At 38.6% G+C, this 10,913-nt stretch overlaps 1 protein-coding gene across 1 annotated transcript in view; it reads left to right on the top strand.

Annotated features, from left to right (window-relative positions):
• The first annotated feature begins 257 nt into the window (after positions 1 to 257).
• LOC102196803 (protein SSUH2 homolog) overlaps positions 258 to 10,913 on the top strand; it is a 30,400-nt gene continuing 19,744 nt past the window's right edge. The window contains exons 1-10 of the mRNA XM_005729848.1: positions 258 to 433; positions 5,170 to 5,250; positions 5,326 to 5,401; positions 5,485 to 5,614; positions 6,182 to 6,242; positions 7,069 to 7,190; positions 8,197 to 8,259; positions 8,349 to 8,428; positions 10,266 to 10,358; positions 10,500 to 10,605. Of these exons, the coding sequence (XP_005729905.1) occupies positions 421 to 433; positions 5,170 to 5,250; positions 5,326 to 5,401; positions 5,485 to 5,614; positions 6,182 to 6,242; positions 7,069 to 7,190; positions 8,197 to 8,259; positions 8,349 to 8,428; positions 10,266 to 10,358; positions 10,500 to 10,605 (825 nt within the window). The 5' untranslated portion in view covers positions 258 to 420. The remainder of the gene's footprint in view (positions 434 to 5,169; positions 5,251 to 5,325; positions 5,402 to 5,484; positions 5,615 to 6,181; positions 6,243 to 7,068; positions 7,191 to 8,196; positions 8,260 to 8,348; positions 8,429 to 10,265; positions 10,359 to 10,499; positions 10,606 to 10,913) is intronic.

The raw sequence follows: 10,913 nt of genomic DNA, 5'->3' as shown, positions 1-10,913 counted from the left end.
TTATGATGACGTTACGCCCCAATTTAACATCACCGCGGTAGGAATTTGAATCAAACTTATGGGAAAGGAGACCCCTTGGACATAAATCAGCGTGATGAGAACTATTGATAACAAAAGAAAGAATCTTTGGAAAAAATGTATCTGAGGAGAATTAATTTATTTAATCTGACCTCAGTCCCATCCGCTAACATGGAGGAGGCGGGGTTTATGACCCATACTGCAGCCAGACACCAGGGGGCGATAGGGACGTTTTGGCTTCATGTTTTGGGCGTCATCCACGTTTTCTACAACTGGATCCGCTATCCGTGCTCATTGCGCGCTCCCGACGGAGGGGAAACGGGGGATAACTACTAAAACGCAGAGAGATTGTAACGGATCAATAAAAATTAGCTGATAACAGCGTGATTGATCTGCAGCAGAATGAACAGCGCAGGTAAGAATTGAAACACAGGACGGCAGACTTTAGGAACTATCACGAAACCGACCACCAAACGCCTCCGGGCCATTAAACGCGCAAGCTCCGCTTCTGATAGTCCACCTTCGTAAATGTGTTTCGATTACAATCTGCATTCTTAGACTCTTGAAATTTCTTAGTCCAACGTGTGCATTTTTTCTCTATTTGCTTACAGTTGTGCAGGAGAAAAAAGTACTTTTGTGAAAGAAAAATACTTTGACAGGACTGAAACGCTGTTTCTTCTATAAACACATTCAGTGCGAGAAGATTAAGAAGTCAGAATCACGTTAAACCTCAGCATTCACTAAACTGAATATATTTGCTGCTTTAATCTATTTCTGTTTTTTTTTTTTAAGGAGTTTCAGTTGTTTTCTCTTTCGGACAGTAAACTCCAGATGAAACTCATTAACCCATCTGAACCTTATTTCCTGAAGAATTTATTGCAGATGTTCGCCTTTGTAGTAGCGACAGAAATTAAGTGAAATTGAAAAAAAAATAAAATAAAAAATCCGAATTAACAGAAACTTTCTGTTTTGTACATAGTGCAATTTGGGCAATAAGCAACAGGATTTTTTGTTTACATTTTTACAATCAAGTTGTTTCGCTAATTTCAGTTTTTTGTGTCTGTTTTTTTTTTTTTCTTCAACTACTGAGCCCAGTCCTTCCTCGGTAATTGCTCGGGTGTCAGGTTAACATACTCATTCTTTTTTGAGATGCTAGAACAGCTGCAAGAGTAGTACAGAGAAAACTCCACAATCAGATGACCTCCCAGGAGCATGCACTGGGCTCAGGGAGGGGACACTGGAGGACACTGGGTGGGAAAACAGACACTCCGACAAATGACATAGGAAGCCAGAGATAATATATATATATACATTGATGGGTGATAAGGGAAGTGGAAACACATAATTACATAGCAGGAACAAATTAGAACAAAACGGGATGCAAAGCTGGACACAGTGCACATGAAATAACAATTAACTAAATGAAAAACACGCAAGCTTGACATTGTCATAGAGATAAGCAAACCCAGGAACACACGACAGGCTGAAGAGACAAGGATGAAACAAATAGAAGAACATGGGAAGAAGTAAGGGAGACAAAAAAGAGACACAACTAAGACGCAGAGCGAGAGAAAGGGAGACACAGAGACAGATGTCAGTGATTTTGAATTTAAAAATGTGGTAGCTTATTGTAAACAAAATGGAAGTGGAGGGAAAATCTTGTGAGGTTCTCTGGTTTGATGGTTTAAAGTCATTAGTTTAATTGTCATGAAAGGTCATGAGTAAAAACGAGAACCTGTGGTGGGGTTTCGGTTGCCTTTTTTACCTTTTTTTTTTCCAAGCCCCCCCCCCCAAAAGAAAGGTGGTTACTGCACTCCAAATAAAATCAAATTCTTATTAAAATGCCATTTTTGTACAGCAGAGAGACAAAGGGAGACTTCATAGTACAGTACCGCAGTGTGTATTTTCACTGTACTCCTACAAAAGATATAACTGACCAATAAATGCTCTGCATGCCTCTAAATTGCACAGCACATTTGGGTGCAGTTGTGTCCCGGATACTGTATTCATGGTAAATGGTAAACGGACTGGTTCCTTTTTTCCCCAATGTATTTCTGTTTTTATATTACGGTGAAGTACTTTGTGTTTTTTATCCTGTGAAGAGTGCTATATAAATAAATTGAATTAAATATATAGTGCTTTTCTACTCTACCTAATTTCCTTGTAACTAAAAATGATTCTAAAGTACAATTTCACTAACACATCGACACACGTTATTTTGCAGAGGCTGTAGCAGCTGCTGTAATCTTCACATTTTGACTTTTTACTCAAAATAGTATTTCGAGTTTAATCTTTTCGACTTCATTCTAAAAATTATCAATAATGTTTTTTTCTTAATATGGTCCTAATATTCCTTCATAGGGGTAAAGAGGGCTAATGTTGATGATACTGTTGTGACATATTATTCAGTTTAATTCAGTTTTATTTATACAAAACCTAATCACAACAACAGTTAAGGTGCTCGAGGTGCTTTGTATTGGAAGGTAAAGATCCTACAATAATGCAGAGAAAACAAAAAAACAACAATAACAATAATCAAACCACCTCCTATGAGCATACGCTTTGGTGACAATGGAAAGGAAAAACCTTTCAACTGGAAGGAACCCCCAGCAAAACCAGGCTCAAGGAGGGGCAGCTATCTGCCGTGACCGTGAGGGGGGGAAGACAGGACAAAGACATGCTATGGAAGAGAGCCAGTGACTAATTATAACTAATGAGTGGGGGGGAAAATGGTGAGAGAAGAAGAAACACTCAGTGTATCATGGGAATCCCCCAGCAGCCTCGACCTTTTACAGCATAACTAAGGGATGTTTCAGGGTCCCCCGATTCAGCTCCAACTATGTGCTTTATCAAAAAGAATCATTTTAAGCCTAATCTTAAAAGTAGAGATAGTGTCTGTCTCTGGAATGCAAACTGGGCGCTGATTCCACAGGAGAGGGGCCTGAAAGCTGAAGTCTCTGCCTGTCATTCTACTTTTAAATATTCTAGGAACCACAAATAAACCTGAAGTCTGAGCGCAAGTGGTGTAATGGGGTGATACCGTACTTTAAGGTCTTTCAGATAAGCTAGTCCAGCCTAGAAATGAAATTCAAATTTTCATTAAAATGTTATTTTTGTACAACTTAAAGAAACCCAGTTATAGCAGTGATTTCACTTCCCAGCAGAGAGACAGAGAGAGATCTCACAGTAGAGTACAGTACCACAGTGTGTATTTTCACTGTACTTATACAAAAGATATAACTGGCCAATAAACGCTCTGCATGCCTCTAAATATTGCTAATATATATTGTAATATATCTATATCACTAAAGCACTTCTGGATGGATGCAAACTGCATTTCGTTGCCCTGTACCTGTGCATGTGCAATGACAATAAAGTTGAATTCTATTCTATTCTATTCTATTCTAAATTGCAAAGCACATGTGGGTGCAGTTGTGTCCTGGGCACTGTATTCATGGTAAATGGTAAATAGGCTGGTTCCTAGCGCTTTTCTACTCTACCTGAGCACTTTGTAAAACTTTCCTCATTCACCCATTCACACCCCGAGGTGCTTTCTATCTAACATTTACACATGTTCATGCTCCAGTGGATACATCGGACACAAACCTGGGTTTAGTAGCCCAAGGATATTTGGCATGAGCACTGGAGCTCGAATCACTGATCGAATCACCAACCTTCCGATTAGTCTATGACATGCTCTACCTCATGAGCAGAGATGGGCAGTAACGCGTTACTGTAATCTGATTACTTTTTTCAAGTAACGAGTAAAGTAAGGGATTACTATTGCAAAAACGGTAATTAGATTACCGTTACTTTCCCATAGGAAGGCTGCGTTGTTGCGAGAATGTCTCATGACAGTGACATAAGCAAGTGCGCTGTTAGTGACAACAGCTGTGTGCAGATCAACAATGGATCACATATCGATTGTGGGAGAGAGTATGAGCGTGCAGCGTTTAAAGCGTGGAAGTACTGACCTTACTTTGAGTTCCATAAAAAGTGACAAAAACATTAGCGTCCATCGTGCGTGGGAAGAAAACTTCTTTTTACAGTGACAAAACCCCTAAACTTCCAAGCAAGCACCCAGTGCGCTACGACGTAATGGGAAATTCACAGAGAAACTCGCGGATTCTTCCATTGACCGCGGCACACCTGCACCAGCGTAAACCTCCGCCTACCGCAGTACTGCTTTACAGGTGAAAATAGAGCAACAGGGACCGCTAGTCTTTGACTTTATTTATGTTCTGCTGTGTTTTACTTGCATCTATTTGAAAGACCGAGTGTAAACACAAAAAACATTTTATTTTATGTGCTGGAATGTGCAGAAAATAGATTTAAATGTTAAACTAATTTATTCAAGTCAGAGAATGTTGCATATAATTAAATTTTTGCTTGATGCATAAAGTTAAAAGATTAAAACTGATAAAATAAGTTAAAAAAAAAGAGACTTTTCCATTTGATTACATTTTGTATGATGGATTATGCAGAAAAAGTAGAATTGGGCTGAAAGATCTATGGCTTTATCACCTATTCAGGTTGTAAATCGTGTTTTTAAAAAGTAACTAAGTAATTAATTACTTTTGAAAATAAGTAATCAGTAAAGTAACGGGATTACTTTTTTGGGGAAGTAATCAGTAATTAGTTACTGATTACTTTTTTCAAGTAACTTGACCAACACTGCTCATGAGCCACCACTATATTCATCAGGTATTCATGAGACTTTGAGGTCCTAACATCCTATCCTAACTGGATAAAAAGGTGCTGGTTGATAAGCCAGGCCACAACATCTATACCAGTTAACTTTCTCTCCCTAAACCTATTCTGTCTTACCTTTCTTTAGCTGTTGAGAAGAAACCACACCACACTACCACAAAGATATTACGTGCTTATTAATAAGCTCCTCGGAAATATATATGTATTTTTAACTTTGAATAGATTTGCTGTTTCCCTTTCAGCATTTATCCCAAGCTAACCAGCCACCAACTAGAGAGTGGAATCCGTTTCTTGCCAAGACAAAATGTCAGACCTCCTAAGCTGCCTGGTCAGAGCTTTGGTTTGCATCAAAAAGTAAACATGGAAAGCTGGAGACATGATTAGTTTTAATTTCACCCAGAAGATTGGTTTGAATTTTTTGTTTCTTGTTTTTCATTCCAGCTATGTACCCACCTGTCATGGCACCCCAAGCCAACATGTTTGGCAATGTCCCAGGCTATGAAGGCACTGTGCCAGGAGGAGGTAAGAAAAGCCCGGTTCACATAATTCCTCACATTAATGCTGTTGCTTGTACTTGAAAATTTGTCATTGATGCAGGCGGTTTCCTGCCCCCTCCCATGCCCATGGAGCCAGTAGCCCCACCCCAACCTGCCCCTGAAAATCCTGAATGGAGGTACGACATATTACCTGTGTTTCTGAGCTGCTCACCAACCAGTAGAATTTTCTGGTTTAACACAAAGTTTATGTGATTTGTAGCATCCCCTCTCTTTCTGAGGATGAGGCTCGTAAGGCATTCAAGGAATTTGTGTCGTCTCATTGCTGCTACAGTGACGCTCCGGTCACTCAGGGAGTCATCACCTCCATGGAGCCATTCAACACATTTAGGGTGATTAAATGTTCCCTTTTTATAATGCTGTCAGCATTTGACCAAAGGACATAATTGAATGATAATGAACTGTTGAAAAATTAACATGTGTAAGGATTTTTTTTCTCAGAAACCTGAGGGCTTTAAGTAAGTGTCCAAACCTACTGAAGCAGTAGTTTGCCAACCCCATGGCAGCAAATAATTGTGCAGTTTTGTGGGTTGGACAGTTTATTTCATTACAAATCTTCAGGGCTGTTGCAAGTGGTCAAAAACTACACTGTAGATTAGTCTTACAGCAGGATTTGTTATTCAGTAATGCACACCACGCTGTTACTAGTAAGCTAACATCAGTTATTTCTACCTACAGTTTTATGCTAACGACAACCATTCATAATATTTTTTTGTTATAAAATATTTTCACCCTAACTTGTTTCCCTCTTGTTGTTTTTTTAATCTACATGTGCATTAATACAACTTCATCCTGATCCAGAAACACACTGAAGGCTCACAAAGTTCGTTGTACGTTGACAGGGGAATCTTATCATCACATCCAGTTTCTCTTGGTAAAGTCAGTTTTCTGTTCCTTAGTACCGTCTAGAGACGTTCACTGAGTCCAGGTCAACTGAGTGGGCCCAGAAACCATATGAAGGTAAAAACACATTTTCATTTTATTCAGTCCAGAACAATTTACAGGCAGTCGAGAAACGGGTAAAAAAAAAAATCCCTGAGCTAAAAAGGAAACATGGGGAAAATCACAGCTAGTGGGGCGACTAAATAATAAATACACAAGATAACGAGGGAAGAGGAAACGAGAGGGAGATACAAAAACAAACTAATCACAGAAAACTGAACAAGGGAAAGAAACTAAATACCACAACTGTTCCACTATGGGGAACAGATACATGAATATAATTCCAAACAATACCAAGATTTACTAAAAAAACCTCAAAGTCACTTTCTAACAGACCCAGGACCATAACAGAAACTACATGGAAAAATGCCACTGCAAAATCTCCAGTGTTGAATTGACACTAGAAAGTGTCTATATAGGTCCACTCTTTTGAGTATTAAATGAACATTTTTGACAGTGTGATAGTTTTAACAGTAACCTAGTCAGTTTTAAAGGTTAGCAATGACTAACACTGAGCAGTGCTGATTTTCCAACACTGGAAAATAACTCAAAATGCTAGTAATAGTCCAGTGTTAGGAAATCAGCACTGCTCAACGTCATTGTTAATCTTTAAAACGGACTAGGTTACTGTTAAAAATATAACACTGTCAAAAATGTTTAACGCTCAAAAGAGTGGACCTATATAGACACTTTCTAGTGTCAATTCAACACTGGAGAAACACACTTGCTTCTGCTTTCATTACAACGAATTCCTCTTTTGGTCATCGTTGCCTAATCCTTACCTAAACATCAGTTCGTTTGTTTTTTTACTGTCACTTGCTGTGAGCTCTTGTATAATTAATAGGTGAGCCTGCTGACTTTTACACCCAACCTGCTCCACAACCGTGGGAGGTCCAGGCCACGCCCCCCAATCTCTTCAGTGACCATAACGTGAAGATCCGGGTGCCATTTACATCCTCTGTCAAGGTGACTGAATAACAGAAGCTATCTATCAAAGTGCTGGTTTTAGCTTTAAGAGGGCTGACACAACTTTTTTTTTTTTTTTTTTTTTTTTTTTTTCATTATGTAAATCGAATTCCCCCCCCAATCACTGGACATGTATTAAGTACCACAGTAGCTTTGAAAACGTTTTTATGGTCTAAGGAATAGATTTCAGTGGTCTTTACATGAACTTAAGGAATTATCATGCTCCAAAGGTTTCATGGGGTTGCTAGTTGTCCATGGGATTTTTCTAGAGCTTTTTTTTTATTTTATTTAAATGCATTGAGCTGGCTCAAGTAATGGTTGGATATATAGGCACAGTAAAGCTGGCAGGGAACCTTGAAAAGATGTAAGCAGCCCTTTGTGAATTAAAGCTGTCAAATCTGAAAATGTTCCATGGGTTTGACAGGGTCTTGAAAGGACCGGAGGTTGTTTCTTGGGTTACCGATAGTGTTCAAGGGTTCTCAATACAGCAGTTCTTCAAGACATTTCAGTAGTGTCATGATTGTATGTGAAAATGACCCAAATGCAGAGTCAAAGGTGAGGATTAATAAACAATCTTTTTTTTCCGGCAGTGTAGAACCCCAAGGCTAAATCAACAGAACAACGATGTGTGTTAGGGATCATTGTCCTGCTGGAGCGCTCAGCATTTCAATCATGTAGCTGTTGTTTTGAGATGAATTTGAAGAATTTGCTACCTCCACCATCTTTAACAGCTGCTACATTTAGGTTTGAATGCCTCACCTTTACTAATCCAAACATACTTCTTGTCATTGTGGCCACATAGCTCTTTTTCTTTTCTCATTTGACTATAAAAACCTTTTTCTGAGCACATGCAAACTCCTACCACAACTTTATTTGCAGTTTTGATTTAGCTTGATCTCTGATTAGAAGTTAAGCTGTTAACATGGGTGTGAAGGCTCTAAGGAGAAGTGTCTGTCAGTGTGACAATAATCTTATTATTAACTTTTTTGTGTGTGTGTGTTTTTAGGAATGCAACACCTGCCATGCAACAGGTGTAGAGCAATGCACTGAGTGCAATGGATGTGGAAAAGTAAGAAAATTCTCAACTATGCATAATAATTGCTGACAGGAGAAATCTGGTGGTAATGTTAAAGAAAATGCTTATTTGTGTCTTTGTAGAAAGCTTGCTGGGTGTGTGATGGCACTGGAGTGAAGTTGGATGCGGCCTGCAGTCACTGCAATGGCACAGGCAAAGAAAGGTACTACTTTTTTCAGAACAAAACTATGCATACAACATTACCATAAATAAAAAGGCAATTATTACTTCAGAATATGAGTACATGTTTTTAGAGCAAATCAATCCAATGCAGTAAACTGGAGATTTTTTTTAAAAAGGGACCAAAACAGCCAGGTTTTCTGTTTATGCATGCAAACCATTAATAATATATCTAGTTAGCCGTTCATTCATTCGGCATTCAAGTGCAATCATAACCAGACTTCCATTCTTTTTTCTTCTCTTTTTAAAATGTAGGTGATATAAATAACTGTGACTGTAGATAACACAGGGATGCTGAGTTTCTGTTAAGGTTGAGCCATATTTTCCTATCTGCAATAATAAGTGTATAAATTTATATGTGATTAAGAAAGCAAGAATATCAATATCAATGATACTACGTGGCCTAGTGTACTCCACAACAAGATAATTCCAGACATGTCTGAGAGTGAGAGCAGTGTGTCAGCCTCAAATGATGACTTCATACCTAAAAAGGGAGCTACAAGAGGGCAGACCAATAGCAAAACACCACACTTTTCAAAATATTCAAGAAAACTGTTCCTGCTAAAAGTGGAAACAAGATGTTTGTTGAGTACAACAAAGCTGTGAAAGCACAAGTGGACGTGACATTAGCACTGGTCCCCCAACACACACACACAACCACGAAAACAATTCTTGAAGCAGAGTCTGCTCCTGTGTGCAGAGCAGCTGCATCTTGTCTGCAGTGCAACCAGCAATAAAACCAAAAGAATCAACAACTGACTTTTTGATATCTAGCACTACAGACTTGCCTGATGAATACATGAGCAGAGATAGTCGCACCACAATCATCTGTGTCCTCTATCTGCATCCCGCAATAACTCAATTTTGATTAAAAATATATATATTTTTTTTATTTTATTTTAAAAGACGTGAAGGATGGAATCTGTTAAATTATGTTCTGGAGGATGTGAAGATAAGCAGCAATATTAACAGAATAAGCGTACACATACTCAGAAAATAATAAATGAAATACAGAAATATTAGAATTTAAAATAAATAAATAAATCTGATCTAAGGAAACAAGAATGGTCCAACCCTTCCCTGCCAGGTAAATCCAGGTAAATCTAGAAAAGCACCTCCCAAAGATGATTTTAGATTATTACAAAGCTGATTTCAATTCACATTTAAAAACTCTTATTCGATTCAGGCTTGGCTTTAGGAACAGTTGAGTCTTGAGGAAATGAGTTTTGGAATAAGAATTATTTGGATGATGTATGTTCATGGATGTATGATTCAAGACTGATGTTTGCTAATGACAGCTTATCGATACAAATGACGATGCAGAGGTGACTGACATCCTCTGTGACAATGCCTGCATTGCCGGGCCATATGGACTCTAAATCAACACCACAGAGCATCGGCGGCTGCTTTTCATCTCAATGGTGCCCCAATTAAGCAGTGAATTTAAACGCATTCATTTGATAGTTCAAAAATCAGATCACAGATTACATCCACAGCAGAATGGGCCAAGCGAAGAAGAAGCAGCCTAACATTAGTATGAAGACCGCCTCCAAAACCTGGACCTTGCTGAAATAAAACCTTGATAGGCCCGTTTGTTGAAATTCAATATGGAATTTCCTTATGTGGTCACACCTGAAACAAGAACATTGAGACTGCTGCCAGCGAAAACCAACTGTTGGTGATCAAATACAGCAAAGCAGCATACTGGTTATGTGGCCAACCACCTAGAACAACCACCAACTAGGGCCTAAAGAAGATATTGATGTGACCACAAAAAGAAAAACAAAAGGTTAATGTGTCACGTCTATGTTTGTGTTTAGTTGTAGTAAGTGTAATGGCAGAGGGAAAAAGGAGTGTCAAACCTGTAAAGGAAAACGCCAACTGCTGACCTACATCGAGCTCAAAGTGGAGTGGTGAGTACAAGTACTGAGCTGTTCCAACACTGGATTGCTGAATTATGTTTCTTAATTAACCTCGAAGAAACATCTTCAAGGTTTCTTGAAGATGTTGTGATTTGGTACATATATATGAATATAGTTATTGTGTGTATTTAGGAAAAACAATGTGGAAGACCACGTGGTGGAGCATAACTCTGGTTTAAAGACTGATAAGCTGTGCTCAGTGAATGGGAAGGAGCTGTTCAAGAACAGCCAGAACTTGGTATGCACACACACCCACACACACTCATGTGTGTGTGTATTTATATCCTTGTGGAGATATCTCATTGACATAATGCTTTCCCTAGCCGCTTATCCTAACCATCAAAAATGATTGCCTAACCCTGACCCTTCCCCTAAACCTAACCTAATTGTAATCTTGACACTAAAACCACATTTTGAGTCTCAAAAATGCCTTCAAACGAGGGCTGTATACAGGGAGTGCATAATTATTAGGCAAGTTGTATTTTTGAGGAATAATTTTATTATTGAACAACAACCATGTTCTCAATGAACCCAAAAAACTCATTA

Source organism: Pundamilia nyererei, unplaced genomic scaffold (genome assembly GCF_000239375.1).
Source record: "Pundamilia nyererei isolate P.nyererei 1_Seehausen unplaced genomic scaffold, PunNye1.0 scaffold00034, whole genome shotgun sequence".
NCBI lineage: Eukaryota > Metazoa > Chordata > Actinopteri > Cichliformes > Cichlidae > Pundamilia > Pundamilia nyererei.
This window is presented reverse-complemented; position numbering and strand designations above follow the sequence as displayed.